The sequence below is a fragment of the Cuculus canorus genome, chromosome 8 (assembly GCF_017976375.1).
Source record: "Cuculus canorus isolate bCucCan1 chromosome 8, bCucCan1.pri, whole genome shotgun sequence".
Lineage (NCBI taxonomy): Eukaryota > Metazoa > Chordata > Aves > Cuculiformes > Cuculidae > Cuculus > Cuculus canorus.
The window spans coordinates 17,577,375-17,604,499 of NC_071408.1; the positions used below are offsets into that span (position 1 = coordinate 17,577,375).

At 47.6% G+C, this 27,125-nt stretch overlaps 1 protein-coding gene across 7 annotated transcripts; it reads left to right on the forward strand.

The window, feature by feature from the left end:
* On the forward strand, positions 1-26,708 carry GNG12 (G protein subunit gamma 12). 7 transcript variants are annotated; one of them, XM_054073230.1, is made up of 6 exons: positions 1-103; positions 8,883-8,940; positions 9,485-9,582; positions 13,235-13,311; positions 24,389-24,505; positions 25,561-26,708. In XM_054073230.1, the coding sequence occupies exons 5-6, from the start codon at positions 24,410-24,412 to the stop codon at positions 25,684-25,686; spliced, it is 222 nt and encodes a 73-aa protein (XP_053929205.1). In that variant the 5' UTR covers positions 1-103; positions 8,883-8,940; positions 9,485-9,582; positions 13,235-13,311; positions 24,389-24,409; the 3' UTR covers positions 25,687-26,708. The 7 variants fall into 7 exon arrangements, with proteins under 7 accessions (XP_053929205.1, XP_053929206.1, XP_053929204.1 ...); XM_054073231.1 differs by having other exon boundaries at positions 13,235-13,303; XM_054073229.1 differs by lacking the exon at positions 13,235-13,311.
* The last annotated feature ends 417 nt before the right edge of the window (positions 26,709-27,125 follow it).

Below are 27,125 nucleotides of genomic sequence, written 5' to 3' on the forward strand. Positions count from 1 at the left end.
GTCTGCGGGCAGTGGGCGGAGCGACGGGAAGCGGTGGGCGGGGCCAGCGCGATCGACCGTGAAGACGGAGTGCGGGCGGAGGACGGGAGCGGCGGGCGGTGAGGTCCGGCTGCGGTCGAGGGGGGGGGCACCGGGGCGGGAGGGGCAGCTCGGCGCCTGTGGCCACCGGGGGCTCCGGCAAGGCTGGGCCCGAGCGGACCCAGGGTGGCTGTTAGTTTGGTTTTTGCCTTTTAGTTTGATTTTTGCTTTTTAGCTTGGTTTTGGCTTTTTAGTTTGATTGTGGCTTTTTAGCTTGGTTTCGGCTTTTTAGTTTGGTTGTGGCTTTTTAGCTTGGTTTTGACTTTTTAGCTTGTTTTTTGCATTTTAGGCTGCTTTTGGCTTTTTAGCTTGGTTTTGCTTTTCAGGCTGGTTTTGGCTTTTCAGGCTGTTTTTTTGCTTTTTAGCTTGGTTTTTTGCTTTTTTTAGGCTGGTTTTGGTTCTGTTTTGTAGGGCTTTTTTTCCCAGTCCCGGCGAGAGTCAACTCACAGCCACTTCGATGCGGTTCAACAAGTTGTGTGTGGCTGCAGAAAGGGATGAAATCTGCTCAATTATGTAAAATAAGAATAAAACTGGCCTATCTCTTTGGAGACAGGGTCTGTGTGGCAGCCCTCAGCCTTCCTGTTGCCCACCTCCATCCATCTGCACCCTCTGGACCACAGGGATGGATGGATGGGGCTGAGGGTAGGAGACAGCAGAGGGGCAGCCCCACCTTCCCATAAATCATTTAAACTTTGGCTGTGTCCATGTTCCCACCCTATGTCCGTCTTCTCACCCGTCAGGCGATGGCTTCCTTTGGCGCTGCCGGATGGAGGAAGTTTCCCATGTGCGAGGAGTTGTGGGATTGGTGTGGGAAGGAGTTTAATTAGTGGTAAGCGTCATTATTCGAGGAGGTTTCACATTGATACTGAGAAGATTACACACTCTGTTGCAGTAATAAGTTTGCTTTAAGCAACTTTTAAATTGCAGTCCTCTATTCCAAGTTTAAATTCCGTACTTTTGGGAGAGTTTTTTTTTCTGTCTGGGGTGTATTTTGTGTCTTTATCCTGGTGCTGGTTGGGAATGAGGACCCATGCTGGGCAGATGCCACCTCAGCTCATCCATCTCCTTCCCTCCTCCCTGGCACGGACCCTGGCGCGGGCGTGCGGGGAACGCAGTGGTCTTGTTGCTTCCAGACAAAAGGCAGCAGGACCTGCCTCAACCAGTGGCTTTGAGCTGGGGGGGAATTAGTCACAGCAGATGTGATGGGGATGGACAGTGGGGTTACCGTGAGGCAGAGGAGGGCTCAGGAAGCCAGGCTGAATACGTAGGAAACTGGGCCTCATTATTTCTGACTATCAGGAATAATTCAATTAGTGTGGCATATCAAATTGAATTCACAGTAATTTGTCAGACTATTCGTCAGCATTTCTATTGACTTTGAGCTAATGGCATTAGTGACAAGTTACATGTTCACGTTTAACTTGGTTGTGAATTGAAATCCTATGAGTGAAGAGTGAGTACTGGACAGCAGCAGCGTTTTCTGCTACTCTGGTAGCACTAAATGAGATTGAGGGATTAGTACGCAGCTAATGACTTCTCAAATCCATGTTTTACCCTTGCGTTGAACGTATTGCAGTCACTTAGGGTAGCTTTAATCAAGCACTAGTGCGGCGAATAAACTGGGAAGGAGAACAATGGATGGGGTCTCGTGCTGTCGTCAAGCTGCCCTGTGTAACCATCCAGCTGACAAGACCACCTTCATTTAAAAATTTAACTCTCCTGCTTAGGAGTTTTGGCGAGCTCCCAAACAGCAGGCGGCACAGGTCAGAACCAGCATCTCCCATCTCTTGCTGACGTTATACGTTAATGCAAATACCGAGTTGTGCTGCAGGTTTCAGACAGTCTGTTTGTTTCAGGTATATGTCTCTGTAGCTATATAATTTTTTTTATGGATACTGGAAGTTCATAATTTTGTAGGCTCTATTCTTCAAAAGACTTGGTGTATTTGAGCCAAATTCACAAGAAGCTCTCTGCAGTGAGGTGATGCCTGGGATGCAGACAATAGCACGGTGGTGGTTCCTCAGTTCCTTAAAGTGTTGCTGAAAAGTTGAGTCTGTTGCAGAAGATGCTAAACACGACAGCTCTGCAGGATGGAAATGTGCTGCCTTGGTGGGCACAGCTTCCCAACCCTCATGCATCGTCCTTTGATTAGGTTTGCTTGCAAAAGGAAATTCACATTGAGGCAGAAGTTTGTGGTACAGCCTCAATAAATCCTCACTCTCAGCCCTTTTACTTTGTCCCCTGTGCCAGAGCAGACATCCCCGCATGAGCCGGCTTCATGGGGATGGAGAAGAAGGACTTTCCAAGCTGCGTATATTTAGCCTGGGAAACCCTACTGCAACCTTGGCCAAGCTATGGAGCATTATTCATAGGAGGTATTGCTGCAGTTTCATCTACACTTCCAAAAACTATAGGAATGGGCAGGGCTCACAGGGCTCCTGTTCTAGCACTGGAATGCCCATGTCATGCCGAGGTTGGAATTAGTAGTGAAGCTTTCATTAGCTCTAACGGAGGCAGAAAGCAAGTTCCTCAGGTCTTAAAAGTAGTTTGGACTTGCTGTTTGTTGCGAAATTGAAGCTGCAGATGTTTGATGACTTGGGATTTGCTCCATGTTAATCGGCTGGAATCGCACAGCTATTTTCTGAATTTTGCAGTATTACACAGCTAGACCTCATTTCTCTGAACCTGCATATTCATCCTGCGTTCGGCGCTGTGACCTCTTCTAAAATCCCATCTTTTCTGCTCTCTGTGATAACCTGTAGAAGAGTGTGGAAGGGAGGGAGAACAGAAGATATGAACATTGTAAGTAAAAAATTGTCACTCTGCATTTTGTAAGGAGTGATGAGAAGCAGCAGAAAAAGCAGTGGTAGTGACAAAAGTCCTCTCAGTGACTGAGTTATGGAAGAGAGAAGGTTGGAGGAGTGGTGAGGGTGCATCTGTCCCCTGGAGACGCATGCAGCTCAGGGGGAATCTGGCATTCCCATGCACCGCGATGTAGCGCTTCTTACTGCGGAACAGCTTAGCCCCCTTCCAGCTGGGCCTTGGTGGGGAGGAGAATGTCCTTCCAACTGAGACCTGGGGTACAGTGTGCCCCAGGTCTGCAAGTGCTTCAGCAGCACAGAAGCAGTTTGTAGCTTCGAGATGCTTGGGAACACCAGCGACTGTATATTTTTAGTTGCTGTACCCAGTATTCAAAGGAATACAGGCAATGTGTTTATATTCAGCTTCCTGTATCTGTATCAGCATCTTGGTCTGTGATGGAGATAGTTAAAAGAATAAGTGTGTTGTGAGGATGATTGGTATTGCTGCAGGATGTGGCTTCTGGGACACAGCTGGTCCTGAGCCCCACCGGAGGTTTGTGTCCTCTGTTGGCTCCCTGGGCTGGCCTGGGACTCATCCATCAGTGTGGGGACGGCTTTCTTATTTAGACAGTCAGCTCAGCTTTAGGCAGGACCCAGGCTTGCTCTTAAATTTGTTTACGCTATTTTGCTTCTCTTCCCTCTCCTGTGTCTGCACAACCTGCTGTACAGGGACAGGTTACTTTCTTTTTGGACATACGTATGACCCAAGTTTTATTGCTTCCCTCCACTGTGTCTCTGCTCCAACACAGGACATCTGCCCAGAGCCCTTGCCCGCTCTGCAGGTAACCATGCTCTGACACTGGCTCTCTCACATGTTTGGAGGTAGCAAAGCTGATTTTTGTCCTGGTGAGGCTAGGGGGAACCGATTCCCCAGCCGAGGCTCTGCTGGCAGCTGCACAGGCCAATGCCAGCTGTGCACCCTTGAACCGCTTCGTAACTGCTCCTTGTGCAGAGGCAGTTGGGACTCATGGGAGAGATTTTGCCTGATCTCGCTCTCTAAATGATGATTATCTTCATGCAATGATAATTCTCTTTGTGTGACAGCTCCCTTGGCTTGGTGCTGATATTCAGAATAACTTCTTCCCCTTGCCGGGGCGAGAATCGGGTGATTAAAAAACCTAAACGTGTCTGGGAGCGGGTGGCTGTGTTATTCATAGGGAAGATGTAGGATCAACCATGGGGAAGAGAAAAAGTTTTTTGATGCTTTAAGCTGAGGAGAGTAAAAAAACTCCCTCCCAGTTTCTGTCATGCTAAGGCGTTGCCATGCGATCCAGTACTGCTCTTGCTGCCTGCGCAGCCTCCTTTGGCCGTGCTGGCCTTCTGTACCAGGGGAGCATAAGGGAAGGTGTGTATGAAGTCCATGCCCCTTAATCACCACAAATGCTCCCATGAGGATTGCAGAATCATAGAATGGTTTGGATTGGAAGGGACCCTAAAGATCACTCGGTTCCAACCCCCTGCCATGGGAAGGGATTCCTTCCACTGGATCAGTTTGTTCAAAGCCTCATCTAGCATGGTCTTGAACACCCCCAGATATAGGACGTCCATGACTTCTTTGGGCAACTTGTGCCAGTGCCTCATCACCCTCACAATAACCAATTTCTTCCTGATATCTAATCTAAATCTCCCCTCTTTCGGCTTAAAACCACTAAGGAAGACGCTAGAGGCACTGGTGGACGTCTTAGAAAGGGACAATATGGGCTGAGAACCAGGGCAAACTGTCATGACTTTTGAAGCTGGTGCTGTGAGTCTGGCTTGCAGAGCAGAAACGGCTATGGAAAGGGTTGGGAAGCTCTGGAAGCAGGAACTCAGTGGGGCAGAAGGGGCTTATCTCTGCAACAGAGAGGGCTTATTCGTCAAGAATGGGCATTCTGATTGTTTATAAATTTATGCTTTTAATTTCAAATTGCTTGTAACTTAGGAAGTCTGTCTCTAGAAAGGCTTTTCTTGAGCTGTCTGTGCCTAGTTGAATATGTTTAGATTTCTGTCCTCTGTCGTTAGGTCTTTGGGCTTAAATTTGCTCCACAATTGCTGCAACCTGCAGTTGTGAGATACATTATGTGTCTGTGTCTGCCTCTTCAGTTAATGAAAGAAATAAAGGTTCTTCACTGTGTTGTTAATTATCTTGATCTATAGCCAGAGTATTTCCAGAAGAAAATTTCCTTTCTGGTTTTAAAACTAAAATCAAGCAGGCTCCAAAGGCACTGATGCTCTTTTTTGTGCGCTGCCATATTACGGCGAAGTGCCAGAAATTTTGACTCAGGGTGGTTTGTTATGGTTTGCATTAGAAAAAAAAGAAGTTCTCAGGGAAGATCCAGTGCCGTAATATGGTGCAGCTTTCTGTATGTTCTCCAGATCTTTTGCTGATGGCAAGAAGGTATGTATTTTCATACTGGTGGACATTGCTGATGTCTGTTCCTGGTAACTGCTGATAACATAAATAGTCAGTCAGTGGTGTATTTAGCAGACTTTACCTACATGGGGTCACTATTTGAATCTCATTGTCTGATTGTTTTCAGAATTATAATAGAATATTAGATTTAGACAGTTATTGTTGGTTGACATAGCACAGATGTATGTATGATTGTGTTTATATACCTGTGGCTTGTTACAAATCATGTAAAAGCATCTGTGGTACTTCGGATCTTGAAAACGAAACATGAGAAGAAAGAAAAACACACACTCTAAAGTGCCAGGAAGGTGTGTATGTGTGTATATATATATATATATACATACATACATATATATATATATATATATATATATTTGCTGTGCCTCCCTCTCTCTTGTTGATCCTGCTCTTCAACTGTCATTATTAAACACCACCAGCACAACTGGCGAGAAGTTATTCTGTCTGGAAAGCCACACTGTCATAGGAAATACTCAAGGTGAACGTAAACTAACATGAAATGTGAGTTTGCAGTAGTGTCACAGTTCTGCAGAAACCCAGGAAGCCTTTGTTTCCTTATCAAAATAATTACAAAGAAATCTCCAACTTATTTGCCAGGAAAAAGGTTCGTCTGTGCTGCAGGGGAAAAATTAAACAAGTCTCGGAAATGAGAGATTAAATGGAAAGAGCTCATTATTTTTATTAATGCAAAGCTGTGATCTTCCAGCCAAGGTCTTGTTTTCCTCTTACTCCTGTAAGGTGTGGGGTGGAAGGTGTTCTGCTCTCCTGGTTTTGCAGCTGTCTGGTGTGTGTGTTAAACCTCTGGGATTGCTGCCCTGAAAATGTAAAAGTAGGTGCTGTCACAAGTAAAACACTGCTTTGTTGGCTGTTCCTGTGAATAAGACTGAGCAGATCCCTAAATACATTTTCAGCTGTGTTTTTAGGTTTGAGCCAAAAAAAAAAAGTTAGGCTTTTGGGTCTGAGCTTGGAGCTGGAATAAGCAGAAAGTCTCACTGACAGTTTTGCGAGACAGACCATTTTCTTCCCAGCCGGATCTGGTTTATGTTACTGTAAAACTGATGAGGAATTTGTCCCACAAAGCTGGGATGCTCCAGCTGGAGCTGGCTGCAGGGCCTACGGCACAGGAGGACCCAGGCGCAGGCTGCCACCCTTGGCTGGCGGGACCCGTTTGACAGCAGTATTTCCTCATCTCTCTCCCATGTGCCCTTGCCTGTTATCCCTAACAGAGGATGGCTTGGCCTCGGAATGCCTACGCTCCAGCTACTCAGGACTCTTAGCGAGGGTTTCAGAGGGCATACGTTATACTGGCCTCAAATTACACTGGTAGTGTTTACGGTAGAAGCTTTGCTTCAGCGGGAATGGCGAGGCTTTATAGCTGTGGGGTGGAAAGCAGCCCCTGTGAGCCATCTGTATTGTTTAGAAGCATTTAGAGATTGTTTGGACTGTGTTTTGATCTTTGGCAGGAAGGCAGAAGCCAATAGATGAGAATTTTTGGGGTGCGTGGGTGGAGTGAGGACCTGCAGATAAGCAAAGCAGAAGCTTTTCCATCTAAACTTGTGTTTTGGACAGCACGGCTGTCACACCTGTGTAAAGGAGGGTTACGTGTTGCACTTATTACTGTCCTCCTGCACAGTCTTGGCACTGGGACAAGGACTGGATGCAGTGAGGTGGTCTCTTTGGGAATGCAATTTATTTTCCTACTCCATACAATGATCTGTAACAGGAGATACTAAAATTTTTATGCTGTTCCCAGCATGGGAAGTGGCCTGTGATTTATAAAGGAGACACCGCCCGTGCTGCCAACCCATGGCATTCGGCAATTGCTGAGGACCATCCCTTGGGAATGTGCTGTGCTGTTTTTCTCCATGTTTCCTGGGAATAGCTCCTCCGACCCCATAACTGCTGCTCAAGTAAGACTGAAGGCTGCACGCTTTGCCCCTGCGCATCGCTCTGGGTTTTCCGTGCATACCAGGACTTGTAAATCTCAGAGCTCTGTTATTTGACCAGTTACTGAGCGGCACCAGGGCTCTGTGCCAGATTTCCGCCAGTTGTTGGCAAATTACGGTTGTTTTTCTTCCAAAACGTGTCAGTGGCGATTCTGGATCCTACTGTGCCCTGGATAATGAGTTATCTGTTCCCCAGCTGCTTTGCCAGTTTAGTAAATGCCCAGTGCATATAATCAGTGTTTTGCACCATATTTGACAGTGGGTGTCTCTACAGGGATACAGAGGTATATAAACAGGCAATATAAATTACAGGAAAAGTTAACGTAGCAATTATCAGTCGATGGTAGATCATTAGCTGCTGTTTCTAGAACATTAAATATGTGTTTGCACACCTGTGTCTGTATTGCACTGAATGTGCCCACCCTTAGAGTTCAGGCAGAAGGAAAACAATGAGAATAAAGACAACTTTATTTGTAAATAAAGTCCCCCCTCTAGCTCTCACAGAAGGCATGACACCTTCTGTTTTTTCATTACCTTCGATTCTGGAATCCTCAGCACTGGAAGGACACGGATCTGTTAGAAGGAGTCCAAAGAAGGCCACAAAATGATCAGGCTGGAGCACCTCCCATACAAAGACAAGCTGAGAGAGTTGGGCTTGTTTAGCCTGGAGAAGGGAAGAGAAGGCTCTAGGGAGACCTTATAGCAGCCTTCCAGTACTTAAAGGGGGCCTAAAGGCAAGCTGGGGAGGGATCTTTTATCAGGGAGTGCAGGGATAGCGTAGGGGGTAATGGTTTTAAGCTGGAAGAGGAGAGATTTAGATTAGATATCGGGAAGAAAATTTTTCCTGTGAGGATGGTGAGGTGCTGGAACAGGTTGCCCGGAGCAGTGGTGGATGCCCCATCTCTGGAGGTGTTCAAGACCAGGTTGGATGAGGCTTTGAGTCTTACAACAGTGAACAGCATCTGGTGCGGGAACTTACACTTTTTAGGACTCATCAAATTCCAGCTTTGCTTTCTCAGTGTGTAAAGGTCTCTGTTGGGAACATGGGCTCCTGCGTTTGTTTCTCCTGTGGTTTAGGCACAGCTGATAGAATATATCAATGGAGACATGTACCTCAGAGCAGTCTGCAGGAAGCAGAATAATACATGTGCCCAACACTGGCAACACTGGCTACACTGGCACTGAATGTAAACGTGCTGAGGGTTTTATCCTGAGTAGTTTAACTCATTTTAAACGCAACAGCTTTTCTTAAGAGCTGCTCTAAATCCTCTCCACCAGAGGTCTGTGGGAGTACATTCAAGAGGAGCCGTAGTGGCAGCAAGGAGGCAGTGCAAAAAGGCTGTGAAAACTTGTTGATTTCGTTAGCCTCTGGGAGGTAGCCAGAGGGAGTTGGCTGCCTGTGGCCATATCCTCGGGAGGGAAACAAGGGGCCTGGCTGTGAGAAAAGTTTGAGGTGGATTTTTCAGTGAGGCCAGTCTCAAAATACCGTGGTCTTTGACTAGAATTAAACCACAATAGCTCACCCTTCTTAGCTTTGGCTTTCTTGCACTATGAAGGACTTACCATTTTTATTTTACTCTGTTTCAGGATCGTTGCGCTGATAAAATCAAAGCCAGCGGGACAGGTAGTGAGACTGCTTATGTAGGTGAGTTTCCAGTACATGCTCGTTCCTTTCATTCATGGAAAAATATAAAGCAGCATAACAAATCTCAAGTCCCAGTGATTTAATTTTTTTCTGGAGTGGAACGAATATGAAATACCAGGCAGCTCTATGGTGGAGAGGGCACAGACACAGCACCTGCTCTCTAAGAGATAAGCAGTGGTAGCTGCTGACACTCATCCACCTCCATTTTTAACTGCCTGACTGCTCTCCTGTTGAATATTAGGGGGCAGAAATGCTGTTTTGAATGGGCTTCTTCTCCCACAGAAATTAGGCTTTTCCTTGATTATTCCACCAGTTAGCCCAGGCAGCGTGGAAGTTGTCAAAGCCGGTGTATTTGCTGTGTTACATGTATGTTGTTTGACATCTTGGAATGCAAGTTCTTCCTATGTTTATCTCATTTGATAAATTCACGTAATCAAGAAGCTTGTGAAATACTTCGCACCCTTTCACTGCCTTTGAGTGAAGAGCTAGGGAGCTCTTCACAGAGCATCTCCCATCGGAATCCTCGGCTTTCTCTTTCTTTCAGACTAAAGAATTTGCTGAAGGTCACATACCCTGAGGCCACGCTGGATCTCGTGACTCCCAGTCTGGTGCTTTAATCGCAGTGCTCCTGCTTTACATGCTGTAAGATGAAATGATTTTGATGCAACTAAAAGTTTCTTGGCAAATGTCTCTTTGTAGTTTGTGTGTGTCTCTTCTGGTGTGAGTTAGCTGGGTATTGCCCTGTGGGGAGAAAGAAGTACCCTCTGTGCAGAAACTGTGCTGCAGTTCTTTAGAGAATGCAGATTGTCTTTACTAATGACTTCAGACTAATGTCTTTGAAAACCATTTGAGTAGTAGTATTTTAAAGTAACCTTTCTCTAGAAGTCTGTTTTCATGGCTTTCATTTGTACTAAAGATATAAAAAGTTAAGTCAGAAGAAATGCGGAGGTAAATAAAAACAGGTTTTTCCACTACTCATTTCCCAACAAGTAAATTGGGTTTGACAGAATCACGAGTATAGAAGTTGGCTTTGAAACTCAAACTTAGCTGTAGCCCAGTTTTCCTCAGCAGGATAGTGCTAGGGTGGCTTGTAAAATGGAAGTTATCAAGGAACACATCCTCAATTAAATACCCAGAACACTAAATCCAGTTGAAGATCTTGGCAGTTGTTTGTCTTCTTTCATTTCATATTATTTGGGATTTTTTTTTTCCATTCTAGAAAGACTAATTAAGACAGTGGCAGCATTATTTGTAGTTTGAAAATAGTATCTCAACTGTAAAATCTCTAGATATTCTCAGTGTGAATCCTCTGAGGAAGCGAACACCACAAATCGGTGTTCCATGCTTTAAGGAGCTTTCATTCTCCGTGTGCACTGATGGGCTGCTTGTGTCAGGGAAAGCAGATGTATCCACGTGCCCAGACTTCCCATCGCTAACCTACCCTAATTGCTGCACCTCCTCTGAGAGCTATGGGCGGAAGGAGAGTTTGTCATTGCTGTATCTTTTCTGCTGTAAAAGTGGGTTTGAAATCTGCTAATATATACTGTAATCCAAATAAGAGGCCAGTGGATTGAATAGAGCTGCAGCATGCCGGTCCCCCCTGCTTCCACCTTGGTTTTATACCTCTGACATGTAAAACCCTTGTCTCTATTTGCTTCAAGCTTACGTCACGTACAAGATCTATACGTGTGCAGACTACATAAAATACCAAGCAGCTTTGTGCATAACAGCAGCTTCTGTGCCCAGCAAAACAGAAGCTGGACCTCTTGGGGAACCTGAGTTTCCCCGATCCCTTTGGTTCTGCAGGATGTGCATCCCAAAGTATTCAGATCTTTCACCAAAAACACTGTGTGCAAGTAGTGCAGCTGCCAGATGTTTCAGCTTTTCTGTAATAGTGTGATCCTTAAACGGGCAAAGGAGCTGATTTTGTTTGGGGAGGATATTTTTTTCCTTTTACCAAACCCAACCTTTTTCTGGTGTGTATAAAATATTTGTGCAGCAATTGTAAATCTTGTCTGACACCTGTTTAAGAATCAAGTCCTCCTCACGTGCTGGGAACCAGCTAGCTGTCACTGTTGCCGCCGCTGCTAACAGTTTGCTTTGTGGTGGCTGTGGAGGTGGGAGGAGGAACCTTCCCCTGGCTGCTGAGATGGTAGGTGGTACAGGCACCACAGTTGGCAGCTGGAAAGCAGTCCAGGCCTCGGCTGCAGCTGTGCCAAGGGAGGATGAGGGAGTGAGGGAGGGTCTGCTTGCAGACCTCATGGTACCCTCGGAGCCAGCTGGGAGGTTGTGGGCAGTGATGGTTGCTATTCTCCCTGGAAAGTTTGCATTGCAGGTACACAAGCTAAGTATACAAGTATCTCTGAGTCTTTCTCCTCCCAGTAAGCGCTGGCATATTGCACAGTCCCGTCTCTCCTTTGTCAGGTGTGGTATAAGTATCATAAAGACAGAAATGACCAGAAAGCTTCTCTAATCCCTATTTCATTTTGCTACTTAAGTCTGTTTTCTTGCAGCGGGCAGGGCTCCCACGTTTTCTTGCTTACCAGATTTTATTTTCCATCTGATTCGGTAGCATAGCACAAGGAAAAGATTTCAGCCGTGGCGTTTCCCTCTGCTGGGCGTCTCACCATGGTTTCCACTGGGTGTCAGCACGGCCCCATGCCAGGGCTCAGGTGGCAGGAGCCCTGCCAGCTGCCGCAGGCTTTCCCTTTGGCTGCAGCCACTGCTGGAAAAACTAGGTTGACTGCATAACCAGAGCAAGGTGCTGGCTGAGGTGCAGCTTTGCAATGATGGGATCACCCTGTGCAGGCACGAGAGGTGGGTCAGCTAGGAAGGAGCTGTTTTGCTGGAGGTACTGTTTCCTTCTCTGAGCAGAGCAACCGGTTGGAGCAGAAGGAGTATCGAACGTGCCCTCCTCATTCCAATGCTCTCTAATTAGGGTTTCATCTGGGACAGTGGGTCCTCGTTTCTGGAAGATCAGCATGGATAACTTTTGTAGTATTTACTTTGAAGGTGCAGATATGATGAAGAGATATGAGGGCAATTTGGGTTTCAGGTGGGCAGAGGCATCCCCTGGGTATGCCTCTCTCCTGCCTGCTGCTGCCAGAAGGAACGCTGTGTCTCTCCCACCCTCCCTGCAGGTCACCTTGCAAGGACTGGGCAGCAGCAAGCAGCAGCCTGTGCCCAGTCCTGCTGTGCAGCAGAGAGAACCTGGTGTTGGGGAAGGGGCTTGGGGATCCTCACTGCCCTACGCAGGAGGGCAGAAGCAGCCAGAACCCTACACTGGGATGCTCAGCTTTGGCGCAAGGAAGAGGAGAGTGTGGTCTCCCAGATAGCCATGGAAGCTGGCATCCCCTTTCCCAGATGGTTGTGGAAAGACACTGCTGCATGCTGGGGGGTGCAGTGTCTGGGGGGAAAACTCACAGTCAGCGCTCACTTCGACTCTGAATGCTCTGCAGCAAACACTGTTTGCCTCCAGGCTTGCTCTGGCACAAATGAGCGGTTTGGCTGAAGATAGTGCCAGGCACTTTGAGCTTCCTCCAGCAGATTCTTCCCTTGGGGACCTAAACATTAAAAAAAATATCGAGGCCATGAAATATTACAATGACGGACTTCTTGACGCTTGCGTACAACCATATCTGGTTATGCTACCATGCACCCTCAGAACAGAGTTGTTTATTTCTGCACCCAGCTATGGCCTTTAATGCCAGCGTCAGGCCTCTTGGCTTGGACTCGGAGAGGTTTTAGGTTCTGCAAGTCATAACAAAACTGCTCCTGAGCAGCCACGTCTGCCCTGTAGGAAAACCAACAACCAGTGTTCAAGTCCCAACCAGCTGCCAGCCTTCATGCTCCCACACAGTGCCTGGGAAAGCAGCGCGTGCAGGAGCACTCGCAGCACCCATGGAAACCTTACGCTGAAACACCCTACACCTTTCTGTTCTGCGTGGTGCACGTAGCAACTGGTGCATGTAGCCCACAGCCATCCCAGGTGCCAGAGAGGGGCTACCCCTTCCAGGGGCTGCTGCAGCTCCTCTTCCCTGCTTCCCATGAGGACTGACCTTGGCTGTAGCTGTTGGTGCCTCTCCATGCTGCTTGCACACCCTCTTCCTCTTGCTGCCTTCTTGCTCCTTCCAGCCTCCCCAGCCTGTGCATTGTGTCCTGCTTACCTAGGGTTGGGGTTAAGGGCTTGCTTGGCTCCTGCTTTGTAGAGCAAAAGCAAAACTTAAAAGCACTGAAAAGCAACCATAACAATGCCATCGCCTTCCTGCCCAACAAGTCTACTCTGTATTTTCAGAAGCAAAATTGCTGACTTCAGAGATAGAAGAAAGCTCCTGGCTTTTTATTCCTGCTGGCTCCAGAGAGTGTAAGTAGGTAAGAGGAGACAGCTGGATTTGGCGTCTGGTGCTGTGTTACTGCTGTGTTACTGAATTGTTCGCAGAAACCCAGCTGAAGGCAGCAGGGGTGAAAGGGTGCCAGAGAGGACAGTGTTGGTAAGTAAGGACACTGCAGAATATTTTAGTGGGGAGCCATTGGTGTAATTTGGCAGACAGAGTCTTCGTTGGTAGTGGCAGTATGCAAAATGGATGAAACTGTTTCAGCAAAGACTGAGGAGGTTGCAGGACTGGGAGGGTTTCACCTGTAAACCTGCAATGTTTGTTGTGGAATCACTGGAACCGTAAACCCGAGCTCCCTCGGTACCGTGTTGTGGTTGGCTTTTGGGGCAGAAATGCTGCCCAAAGGCCACCTGTCCCTGCTGGGCAGCTTCTTGGGATGCATGTGCTTCCCTCAGCAGCATGCATGCCTGGCATTAGCTTTGGTACCCAGCTCAGGGCAGGGGTGAGGAATGCGGGCTGGATGCAGCCCTGCTCTTGACCAGCTCTGTGCTGCCACTGGTCACCCTCATTCTGCTGCACAGGCTGCTCTGCAAGGGGTCTGTCTTCACAAGGCCTAGCAAAGGTCCAGGTTCAGGGTAGGGAAATGTTTGCCACCCCAGGTTCAGTCAATGCGCAGGAGTTGCGCTCTCTCAACAGCCCGTGCAGTTTGGGAAGCAAGGGGGACAGACACCTGTGCAGATCGAGGGCGCTTGCTGCCAGCTGTCCCCACGTGGGTCTGTTGTTCCCAGGCTGTGGATCACACCTTGTTGCTCCTCATTGACTCCTCAGTGCAGTGTGTCTGCGTGTTCCAAGCCCAGGCGGGACCCTGCACCTCTCTCATTGATAAGGCGCTGGTGCTGGTTACCCAGCTGTGGGCAGCCCCAGGCACGCAGCTGCATCGCCGTGGGCCCTAGCTTGTAGCTGAACTCATGGCTTGGATCCCCCTGAGGGATGTACAAAGTTTGTTTCTTTGTCAGAAAAGCAAAAGAAACACTTGGGGGTTTCTGGCTTTGACCTTTCCAGGCTGCCTGTTTGTTTCTTTTTTCTCTATTACTGTGATTTTCAGAAAAGCAAAATAATTTTCGTGGTGGTATTATTTTTTTTTTTTTTTTTTCTCCCTAGCAGGCTTAAGCAGGCTGTGGTATCCAACCATTCTGAGCTGAAGGAGCTCCTGGCAGTGATTCCATACCGGGCATGGGAGCAGTAGCAGCAGTCCCTGGGGTACATACTTATCCATCCTGTGGGGTGGTGACAGGGGGAGCCCCCAAGCCCGTGGAGCCCCAACCACAGGCTGGGGCTGCTGCAGGGCTGTTTGCAGTGGGTGCTGTGCAATGCCCTTGGCAAGCAGGGTTTCCCTCTGCCAGCCTGCTGCAGGGGGACGAGGAAGACTGGGAAGGCTGGCATCCCTCTCTGTTTTTTGAACTGCTTGTGCCCTTTGCCTGCTGTTTCCTTGCCGAATTTGAAGCCTGCTGTGTCCCTGCAGCCCCTGAACACCAGGCAGAGTGCGGTGGGCATTTCCACCTCGCTGTCCCATATCGCCCACAGCACAGCTTCTATGGCTGTGAAAAAGGAGCTGCCCTAGAAACATGCATTTGCAGATTAGCTGTAACTTTAGATTCGCACCAACCCCTAGCTGCGGGCTGTCACCCTGGAAGACTGAAGGCTGACAGTGTGTTAAAGCCATGCATATTTTGTACACTATTTGATGCCATTGTGGTTAGTGTTATCATTGTTTTGTTCAGTTTGCTCTATTGATCTACAGTTTTGAGTTTTTCAACTCAAAACTATTTTACTTCAAAAGAGATAGTAATAAGATACCCTACTGAACCTTTATTCTGTTGCTAGCTGGGGTTTGGAGCGACAGTGTAAACTGACTTTACATAACCAGAGTGAACGGGGAGCTGTTTGCAGGGCAGAGCTGCTGGGTGATTCCGGAGTGTACTTTAGCTGTGGTGATTTAATTACATTTCACTCATCAGGGAGTTCATAAGTCCTGGATATAAAAGTGAAAAAGATAGATTGGTGTTTAATTATCCTGGTTGGAGCTCAGGCAGCAGGCAAGTTGAATGCCCAGCTGCATACCTGCCAAGCCCACTGTTCTGAATGCGTGCTGCATTGCAACCTCCTTACCTAATGTGTGTGGAAAGAAATAGGGCAAGGCCTTGAAAAATAGGGTTTTTCTAGGGAAGAAGGGCAGCTCCACCTGTTTGCAGGTGTTTGTGTTCTTATTGATAAGAAGGAACAACATGCTGATGTTTGGCCTGCATGAAGCACACTGGAAGTTTCATGCTTGTGGTTGAACCTTTGCCTGGCCAAGTGCAACCAGTGAGCATCCTCCTCTTTTGAACAAACCAAAATCCTCAGGTTTCCACGGAAAAAGGGATCTTCCTGAAAAGATGAGCTAAGCCTTCCTACTGGCATATTTGCTCCATTTTTTTGTTGACTGTGATGTTCATTACAGAGTCCTAGCCCAGCATGTGACTCTGCAAGCCTGCAGTACCTGGCAGCCTTGCTCCCTCCCGGTGGTTTTAGTGCCTTTCCCGTAATAATTCTTTTCACTTCTGACAGTTTGCAAACAGAGCAGGGGTAGGGATGAGCAGTGAAAAAGGACAGGTGACAGGGAATGCACAGTGGTGTGTGCCCTGGTGTTGTGTGGGCTGGACATCCCCAGGAAGATGAGGTGTTCTGGTGGGGTTAATGGCTGCTGCAGTGGAAAATGTTCTTCAGCTGTCTGTCTCACCTCACCTTTCTGCTCCTGCAGCCTTTTGATGTTAAAAAAAGGGAAAGTCAAAGCTGCACGATGTGCTTGGGGCTGAAAATAAAGGAAGATCATCCTGCCTCACTTGAGAGGCAGGGGCCTGGCAGCTGGGGAACCGAAGGGCAGAATTGTGGGCTGGTGTAGCGGAGAAGACAGACAACCTGCAAGCCCCTCACTAGCTGACATGGAGCACAGGTACAAGAGCTTGCTTGTTTTATTAGACCAGCCAGCACAGCTGGGAAAATTATCACAGGGCTTATCTGTTTTCAAATGTAGCTGTCCGTGTTTTCAGAATGCTTTCTGTGAAAGGCTTTGCCTTGAGTGCACAGCGACCGGAGAAGGCTGTTGGTGGGACTGATTATTTTGTCTCCTTTTGGGTTGTGAGTCAGAGACAAGCAAGAGCTGCAGCTGTGCTCACAGCTACTCTGGGGCTGGGGAGGCTCTGTTATTCTCTGCCTTGGGTCTGCCAAGCCCTCCTTCAGCATTAGCACTGGTGAGAGACCGATGGTCATGCACGATGTGTCCCTGTGGCGGTGGGTGCAGGAGACTCCTGGCTCGTGCCTGCCTAGGACAGCATTACATCACTCCAGCCGTGCTTTGTCTGAGATGGTGACCCGAGAAACTTGTTGGAACTTTGGTTTTGGTCTGTTTGATAGAGAATGAATAGTTGGGTCTGTGAGTGGTGGGGGATGCGAGAAATCCCACTGAGAAAAGTCATAGAGTCATAGAACGATTGGGTTGGAAGGGACCTTAAGATCATCAAGTTCCAACGCCCCTGCCTGAGACAGGGCTACTGAAAGACTCATCCAGCCTGGCTTTGAACACCTTCAGGGATGAGGCATCCACAATGTCTCTGGGCAACCCGTTCCAGTGCCTCACTACCCTCAGAGTGAATAATTTCTTCCTAACATCTAATCTAAATCTCCTCTCTTTCAGCTTAAAGCATTTATCCCTTATCCTATCCCTGCACTCCCTGATAAAGAGCCCCTCCCCATCTTTCCACTAGGCCCCCTTTAAGTACTGGAAGGCTGCTATAAAAACGTGGTGGGGTGAGCTCGGGTCTCTGAGTGTCTTTACTTTCAGTTGAGGACTGCCCATTAACATGAAGACTTGTTTCCCAGAAACTGGAGCTGTGCTCTCCCCAGCTGAGTAGTCTTTTCTTTAGAGAGTGACTTAATTATTCTGGGAGACATCCCTGTGCTAGAAGACCCTGCCCTGGGTGGACAAGACCCCAAGTTCTGCAGGACTGTGCACACCCCCGATACAGATCTGCAGAGCTTTGTGTAGTTTTTGCTGTTGTCTGAAATCGAGTGTACCCTGTGAGAAATCTCGAGATGGCCGCAGCAGCTTAGTTAATAGGGTAGGTTGCCAGGAACTCGGAGGGAAAACAGTATTATTGGGTGATGACCTAGTTGTTTGTAAACGTCTCTGTGGAAGAGATTCAGTAATCTTAGGAGGACTAAGTAATGCTGCTGATGTTTGTTTGAAGATGAGGAAACACAGCAATTTAATTTTCAAATGTTATGGTTTGGTTTGGGTTTTTTCTAAACATCTAATTTATTAACAAAGCTAACCAGCTGGGAAAATAAGCACTGAAACTTTCCTAACAAGGTCATTCACATAGGATGGGAAGGCACTCCAGAGAAACTCAAACCTCTCCAGTGGCAAAAGGGGTTTGGGGGCTGTGGCTTGGCAGTGGGGAAGGGAAGGGTGAGCAAAGTCAGCCTGGACTTGCCCCAGCGAATTGAGAGGAGGATGGTTTGTCTTTTAATTTTGCAGTAACTGTTTTTTAACACTTATGTCTTTATTTCTTAATAAAAATAAAGTACTAAAGTTGGAGGAATCAGCAAACAATGAAAGCTATTACTTCTTGGGATACATACATTAATTTATAAAAATAAATTGCTTTGGGTTGTGGTTTTTCTCACACCATAACTTTTCAATACAGTAAATGAGAACTGCAGCGATTGGAATAGGAATTTGGGCTCAGTTTGTAGTGGATGCATGCTTTTGTGTCCATGTAAAACAGCTCCTTGTTATTAAGATTATTGTAAAGCAATTGCAATCGGTTTGCAATGCACCAGCAGAGTTTGTTATCAAATGAGGTGGCTGCATGTATCAGCTCTAACAGCACGTGTTCTTGGTTGAAAGTCTCATTTTGTATGAATGTGTAAGCCTATCGAGTATGGGGAAGCTTTTGCCGCTGGGACCATCTTCTGTGGGTCTGTCTGGGCGGTCCCTGCGGGACAGCAAAGCTGTGGGGTTTGGTGTGCTGGTGTCTGTTTGGTGAACCCACTGGCCACCGTTGCCCCAGGGGCCTGCAGTGGTTCTGACCAGATGCCTTCTGATGCTGGCAATGAGGAGGCAGGGGGAACAGTGTGAATGCAGTGCTCTGGTTCTGTGGTTTTATTCTGATCAAAACTGAAACTCCCAAAAGTGTAGGGTCTTCTGGCCTCTCTCTGTATCCTTTGCAAAGTAAATTCCCCAAAGTAGCCAACAGTCTTATATCTGTTCTCTTTTCTTAATGGTACTATCTAAACATGAGAAATGCCTTTTAAATTCCTCTCCTACTGCTTCAGCTCCATGTAGCCAGGATGCTGGTTTGTATTTGCACGTCTCCCACATGGTGTATGATGGAGAGTGGGTCATTTTCCTTTGCTGCCACTGGTGCAGGGGGACTTCTTAGAGGAATTACAATCTCATTGCAAGAGCTTCCTCCAGAAACAGCATCCCCAGCCTCCATGCCAGCACCTCTTCTTGGGCACAGGGAAAGGTCACTGATGTTTTTGATGAACCATGCATTGCTTTGGGTGCCTGGATATGGTGTTGCCTACCTCCTGGGTGGGAGGTACTGGGAGCAGGGTCTGCAACCCCACATTGGATGCCAAGCTGGGAGTTACAGCAGGGAGCAGCCCTGAGGGCTGTGCTGGGGATGGCAAGGGGAGGCATCGCCCAGAAAAATGATCCTGTTACCATCTACAGATGAGTTAAGCTTCATGTACATGTTGAGCAGAATTCTCAGTCAGACTGCACCCATTTGGCCTCAGCAAGCACCAGGGTTAGGTGAGGAAACCCAGATCCAGCAAAGCCCTTAGTCTGGTAGTTACCCATTGCAATCAATTGCTTTCAGTGGGAAGGGATCTCAAAATTTGGACTCAAATGTATTAATGGCTTTGAGTAGAATTGGTCTAGGTGCTATTTTCGTATGTTGGAAGGGGGCTGTGATAGCAGAGCGGCATTTGCATGGCATGCCAGCAAAAGCAGGAAGCATTGAACAAAAACCACAAAATCTGTCCTTTTAAACTTCCTTTCTAGGAACTCTAGTTTAACAATTAGCTTTGCAATAATTAAATTCACCAAATTTTCAGGTTAAATGCCCCGAAAGTCCAGTAATGGAAGACTCCTGTTATTTTTCTAAATGCTGTTTTAAATGAGCAGATGGTGCTGTGGAGTGCAGGCTGCTTGCATTATCTGTTGGATCTGAGGCTGCAGTTCTTCAGGCAGTCCTGCTGAGCCAAGATGTGCTGATCTCCTGGCTCCATTCACCTGGTGCCAACATTCCAAAATCACGAGGCTGGTTTACTGGTGGTGCTTGCACATATCCCAGCTCGGGTGCTGCTGTTGACAGTCAACAGGAGCTCCAGCTTAGTCCCTCTCGCTGCCGCTGGTGAGCTGCTGGCAGAGGTCAGAGTCCCTGTGGGCAGGACCTGCAGCAGCCCTGGGGGAAATGGAGGCTCCCCTACAGCTGTTGTGGCACCAAGCCCTCAGTGTGGTCCTGCTCTTGTCAGTTCACATCAGCTAAAACATGGACTGTTTCTTGGGATGTGAGGTAATTCTCCTGAGTTTACAAAATCTGGCTTCTGTGCCTTTGGTGAAGCCCACAATGCGTTCCTGCATTGCCCGATGTGGTGTAAGCCTCCCTGCCTTGTTGAGTTAGCCGTAAGTGACCTGAACTGGAAGAGGCCTTCTTGTCCGAGTTGCAGCACTGCAGGCCTTGCATTGGAGGTGGTTAATGCACCATGGCCTTTGCTGTGAATTTCAGAGTTGTCACTTGGTATTTTACAAATAATGTGACATGCATTCAACATGCACCTCTAATCATCACTTGCAGTGAGAAGCATGCTCCAAGTAGCTTGTCCTTTCCCAGCAGTAAAGCAAAACATCTGACTTTTAAACCTGTATGAACAGAATTACAACTATTTCCAGACAAATGTGTTTGTGCTGTGTTGGTCAGCATTCCTTCTTTGTGAGTAATTTGTAGATTGAATCACTGAATGTGCCTTCAAAATGCATTGCAATATTTGGATGCTACAAGAATCAGTGATTTGGGACAGGCACACTGGGTGCTTGCTGTGGGATGTGACAGCTCTGTGATTAGCAATAACTCGACTGTCACATGGTGTATCTGGATTAGTAACTGACAGTTTGTGTCATGATGTTGATACAGAGGGTATTTCAATCAACTGTGCCTCTAACTCTCCTCCTCACAGCTAAAGCATGCAAAGACTTCACACCTGCCCTGAGCAAGTACCACTCCCAAAACTCGGTACCCATAGCCATGCCGAGTAAGTAGCCAATAGCGCTGGGAGATGACAGCCCTGCTCTGGCAAAACCAGCGCCCGTTCCTGGGAGCAGAGTCCGTGGGTTTGCACCTGCGCTGCCAGGCTCAGCTCCCCAGCCCTGCATGGTCATGGCTGCGCCTCAGCTATCCTGTGCTGACTCATGGTTTGGATTTGTCACCTCCTGCCACGTCACATATGGATTAAATGAGGGTTGAAAGAGGCTGCAGGGCTGGAGGATGAGCTGCTTTTGTGCAGACAGTCCTTCCTCATTTCCTTTGTGCTGCTCTGAACACAGCACCGTGGAGCTGAGTGGGGATGAGTGCCTGCTTGAAGCTTTTTTAAATTTTGCATTCATTGCCTTCCGTGGGTGGTGAACAGTGAATCACGTGTGACTCGCTCTGTAGGTGACCTCTCTGGAGCACAGTAGGAACTTTGGAGATGTTTTAGGGTGATGAGGGGCTTGTGAGGAACTGGGACAGTAGATGTCTGCCACAGACCGAGGCTCAAGCTTCTGACCCAGCTCTTGAGGAGGTGAAACAACGATGGTTTACAAGCTGTACTCCTGCACAGCCGGGATGAATCAGACAGCAGTGTGTGCTGCCAGCCTGGCTTCCCCAGCCTTTGTGTCACGGGTGTCTGCTCTGCTCAGATTCGCTTAGCTTTGCTGCAGCTTTACCCCTGGTAGCTGCATGCAGAAATATTTAGAGGAGTGGAAGGCACACACTTCAGATGCCACATGCCCCTGAAATGGCTGGCGCCTCGCCTGCTGCAGGGCACTTGCTTGGAGCTGTGGTCTCTGGACTGGCACATGTTTAAAATTACAAAAGACCTTCTGTGATTTGCCCTGAAATCAGGCATTTGGAATATTTGCAGCATTTAAACTAGTTCTGTGTTTCATGCTTGTCTCCCACTCCTGGATGCAGGGAGTTACGAGGAAAGGAGACCAATGAGCTAAACAGGGGCCACTCGGATTCATGCAGATCAGAGATTCCTGAATATGTTCTTAATATTTGTTTCAGGAAATAAGTTTTTAGTGATATCTAATATTAGTTATCAACATCCCTCCCCCCTGCATGCATGACCTGTTGCTTGACGATTACTCTGCCCAAAGCTGTTGAAAGGAAGGTGCTTCTGCATCCTGCTGCTGGCTGTTCCCCAGCTATGACAACATCTCTGTGCTGCTGTCTTTGCAGCTCAGCCATCAAGTGCTGCTGATGTTCACTCTGCTCTTCAATGCTTCTTGCCATGTGCAGCCTGATTCTGCTCTCTCTGGACTTTGTGTTTACTGGTGTGAATGTAGCTGGGAAACTTGGATGTTAGAAGAGCAACAGAAATTGGCTGTGAGCTGTAAATCATGAAATGGCAGCACTTGCAGTACTTCTCACCGGTTGATCATGGGGCTGCGGGGAAGGACAAGCACACTTGGTGCCTTGGGGGTGTGGGTCATGCTGGGGTGGTGGGTGTTCTCTGCCAGCTGTGGATGGTTCCCAGCCAGCAGAAAGCACTGCGAGTGCTTGCACTGCTGTCAGAGGAGAGCTGAGAGTGTGCAGCAGGGTTCTGTGGCATCTCATGTCTACCATGGGTGCACTTCACCAGCATGGGTTGTAGTGGCCTGGGATGTACTGGGAGTGAACTTCAAACCCAGGGCTGGTCTCTGCGGAGGGAGAGAAAAATATTGAAAGTCTGGGCCCTGCTGAGCAGTCTAGTAATGATAGTGTGTGCCAAAACAGGGACTCAGTGCAAAGTAATGCTGTTCCCAGCAAGCTGGACAGGCACGAGCACTGGCTGGAGAAACAGCACTGCTACCCAGGCTGAGGCGTGAGAAACCTGAAGCCTACAAGGAAATGCTGTACACAGCACTTGGAAAGGTCACATGTAGCTACACTGGACTGAAGTCCTTGTAATGCAATAAATGATTTAAGCACAGCACCATGGAGCCAATTATTTTCCTGGATCTGTGGAGAACAAATGACAGGGTTTGTACACAGTCCAGCTAGAGATTGTGTGCAAGGATTGGTACAGAAAGGATAGTTTCACAGGCTAGGGCTGTCCTAAAGCAGCTGCACTTCAAAATCCTGACTACCTGAATAATTTTGCAGTAAGCTCTTTGCTGCTGCAACGACTGTAGGGATATTCGCCTGACTGTGATGCTGCACAGTCCTCAGCCCTTCCCTGCTCCTGCTGCTCCATGCATGGGTCGTTTCCTTCCAGCAGCAGTGTTGGTGCTGACATGTGTCCACATGGAATGGGAAATGGCCAGGGATGCCAGGGGCGCACAGCATGAAAGGTGCTGCTAAGAGACAGAGCAAGGTGATCTTCAGTGTGGCCCAGGCAAAGGGACAGCTCACGGTGGCCTGATAAGCCAGGGCAAACTCAAGCGTGGCATGTAAGTTACATATGGGTGAAGAAGCTGAGGAACTACCATGAGGTTAAGACCTCCAAAGTGGTGTAAATGCTGGTTGAGCACTGACTTAGAGCATGCAAACAAGCATACTTTTGTGGACATGATGAAGGAGCCTCATTTGGGTCTCTGTTGCACAGCTCCTAGGGGACAGCACTGATAGCACCAGCAAAGCTGACCCTTAACTGTTTACTGGTGATGTCCTCTTGGACCTGGTCTTGAGTCAGATCTGACAGGCAGGCTGTCCTCCTTCTGTAGATATGGTTGCACACATCCGATCCTAGTTCACTCCTTCCTCTTTGGTGGGGCTGGGAGTCTGTCTTCTTCCATGGTCCAGCTCACAGGGAAGCATGTGGCACCCTGGCTGGGCTGCCCTGTAAGCTGGTGGCATGTACTGCCTTCATGCCGCTTGGTGAGCATCTTGTGGGTAGCTGCAAGGGAAGGTCGAAACGCAAAATCTGTGTTCAGATTGCTGCTAGACTGCCCAGCTGAGCCTGGAGGAGGACATCCTTCCTTCTCACTCACTGGACACCATCCAATCACCTCCCCTAGGTTGGGATTGATGCTTTGCATTCTTATGTGGAGAAGGAAGGTCCTGGAGCTGCTCGATTTTTCTGCCACCCCCCATATATGGCCACACGGGAGCAGACAGCAGCTGGGAGTGTGTCTCTGGACTTTGCCTTCTTGTTTTCCTTTTCCTCTGACATGTGGTGAAGCTTCTGTGGGGCTGCAATGCAGCCCTGCTGGGAAGAGGTGAAAGAGGCAGAAAGGCCGGGCTGTGCAGCCAATGCGTCTGTGCTTCTTCCCATCCTCCTCACTGCAGTGGTCTCAGTGGAGGGACAGTAACCAGCTATTAAATCCTCTTACACCTGTGAGAGGTCTTCATCCCCAGTGTTTGGGCAGGTGGATGGCAGCTCTCCTCCCTTTCAGCACCACCCTGGGATGACTGATCCTTCCCACAGGGCAGGATCCATCCTGCGGCAGCGGACACTGAGATTGACAGTGTTGTGTCCAGCCCCTGTGCAAATGTCATGTGTAGGGGTGGGTGCGCTGTGCATTGCTGGCTGCCCTCTGGCTTGGGAAAAGCATGAGTCGATAAATCTGTATTGCCCATTAACATAGGGAAGAGTGAAGCAGTAAATGCACAAGAGCTCAGTGGGTGGGTTTGGGGGCTGTTTTGGTTGCAGAGCATTGTTTGCTGAGCTGCTTCTCAGCCAACAGCTCCTGTCGTGCAAAATATTTTTTTTTTAAAAAGCACTTCTTTTACAGCACGTTGTGGTTGCCTCTCTGCATAAATGCAGTTTGATATGCTGTGCCATCTTCTGGAAAACTAACCTGCTGTCTTTCATAACAGACCTTCACCGCTTCGCTGAAAATGTCTGGCAAAATGGCTAGCACAACCAACAACATAGCCCAGGCCCGGAGGACTGTCCAGCAGTTAAGAATAGAAGCCTCGATAGAAAGAATTAAGGTGAGAGCACGTCTTCCTTTACCCCTCCTTTTTAGTTATTTCCTCCCCTTTCCAGCTATAAGGCAGTAAGGTAAGGGAGTGTGCAAGCATTTGTGCCCACAGTTCATGTTTTTTTTCCCATCTTAGAACCTGACATTCACATTTGACCCCAACAAATCTGCATACATCTCGTTCTTGTGGCCATATACCAGCAGTATCTTCAGGTAGCACGGTGTTTTGTGGACTTGTATGAGAACTGAAGTACAGATGAAGTGCAGATCAAACATATGAAACAGAAGGCAGGTGTGAGTTTCCAGTTCTCTGTGTGATTTTTGTTCCATCTTGTAACTGGCTGAATGCTACGTCTGCAAGGAAACAAATGAGTAGGGACGTTATAAGGAAGACAAGGTGGCAGAAACCGGATTCCTTTAACTGAAGGCAGAAAAGAAACCAAACTTGTTTCCAGCTAGCAGGGGTAGGATGTTGGCAACATTAGCAGTATTGCCTTCAGGGGTTTTGCCGTGCTCCTTGGATTGCTGCCCGGCCCCTTTCGAAGGCCAGCAGAAGGCTGACAGAGTAGTGGACTCCCAGAGCAGCAGTGCTCCCTCAGGCAAAGAGGGCCAAGAGCTGGGGCCATGCGAGGAGAGACCCCCGTGCACCAGTACTGAAATGGCTTGTCCTCTGAGAACACTTCCACTTATTGTCCCAAACTTTATCAATAGGAATATGAACCTACTGTATGATTGTGAACCTCCTCCCATTTATTTCTAGTCTTCTGTGGAAGCTGTGCAGGCGCCGAGCAGTACATTTGCTTGGTGTCGCAAACGGACCCTGAGTACCTCGAAGAGCTCCACCATCCATCCTTTTCTCCCCTCTGCAGATGAAGCCAGAGTGAGCCCGTTGCAGAGTCTTTTGCAGGAGACAGGGTCCCAAGAGAGTGTGTTGATCTCCAAGCACCTCTCCCATCCCACACAGGGACTTCATACTTGTCAGCAGCTCTCAGCATGCCTGATCATGCTACCACTTATGGAGAAATACCATATTATGTTTGGGGTTTTTTTCCCTGTCTTCTGCAGGTGTCAAAAGCATCAGCAGACCTAATGCTCTACTGTGAAGAACATGCCAAGAAAGATCCATTGCTAGTGGGCATACCTGCTTCTGAGAACCCTTTCAAGGACAAGAAGACCTGCATTTTATTATAGGAGACCGACAGCTCCTCCACAGCCCTCCTGGGCAAAGCCAGCCATAGGCAGGCATGTAGACGAGTATTCTGTAAGGTACCAGCTATTCACCGTGTAAGAGCAGCTGTTCTTTTACCAAGTGTATAAACAATTTCTTCAGCTTTCTAAAGCATTTCTTCTGTTCCCTATCTTTATTAGGAAGCAAGGTTTCAAACTGAATTAACTTCTTTCTTGTCCAAGGCAATGAGGTCTCTGTCAAGCTGGCAAGTACCATGCCGGCATCCCTGCAGTGGGACGGGCAAGGTGAGCTGGGAGTCTTGTCCTCTGCAGGAGTGGGTCTCGGTTGCACTTTTCAAGTTACATAAACAAGACCAAAGTTGCCTGAGCTTCGCTGACAGAGAAGGAGCAAAGGTGTAGAAACCTGATTAACCATCCTTGGGTTTACATTTCTTTTTAACATGGTATGTGTGGGGTGGGGGGTGTACCTGTGTGGGCAGCGTATGTGCCTATGTCTGTGCACAGACACATTTAGAAGTGCATTACTTAGCAAAAGCTACCTTGAAAAACGATTGTAGCACCTGCTGGTGAACTCCGGGGAGCCATGCCTGCAGGTTGGCTTCTCTTGACAGAGGTTTTTAAGTGTAAAACAACAAGTGTCAAGAATCAGAGATCTGCAGGTTTATTTTCCTACTTTTTAAGAGGAGTTGAAAAAGCAGAATTTTCAGCTTTGATTCTGCTTCTCTGCATTTTCTTCTCTAATTAAACATCCGTGTTAGTATTAAAAGGAACCCTGTCAGAGAAATCAAAGGCTGCAAGCTGACACTGCCTGAGCTTTGTGCTGAGCTGGAGGCATGGGTCCATCACTCGAAGTCCCAGCTGTATTTTGTGCAAGGAGTCAGAATTTGACTCTCTTTTAAAGTCATTTTTGAAGGGGAAAATTGCCAAATTATATCCAGATTGTGGTTATGCAGATATAACGGGAGGGCTTTTCTGTCAAGTAAGTGATTTTATATATACACAAAATAAAGAAGTCTTTCTCTGTGTGCCTGTGTGTATATATACAGATTAAAAAATTGAGTGGTGTATTTATACAAACATTGCACATTAACAGAAAACTTTGAAGGGACTGAAAAATAGTACTGACTTCAGCTGGCTACAAATGTCTTTCCTTGTAGCTGGTAGTTCAGAGTCTGAAGTTGCAATCTGCCATAATTGTGCATTTCTGTAAGGACATTTACAGAATTTATAATCCACTTGTAATTTACTGTCTTACGTTGCGTATTTGTCATTTCTATATTAAATTATATACACAATATTAATCTATATTGAGAAATTATATATTTGTTTAACAAGCTTCTTTAACAAACAGTTCAAATGTCTACATAAGACTGACAGAAAATTGTATTGCTTGTTATGTGCTTACATGCAAATAATTTTTATAATTAGAGTATTTTTCTAGT

Bases quoted from the DNA above. Each gene is read 5' to 3' on its own strand.
- GNG12 (XM_054073230.1), top strand. From the start codon at position 24,410: ATGTCTGGCAAAATGGCTAGCACAACCAACAACATAGCCCAGGCCCGG. The intron at 24,506-25,560 runs GTGAGAGCACGT...TGTCTTCTGCAG, and splicing joins CCTCGATAGAAAGAATTAAG to GTGTCAAAAGCATCAGCAGA.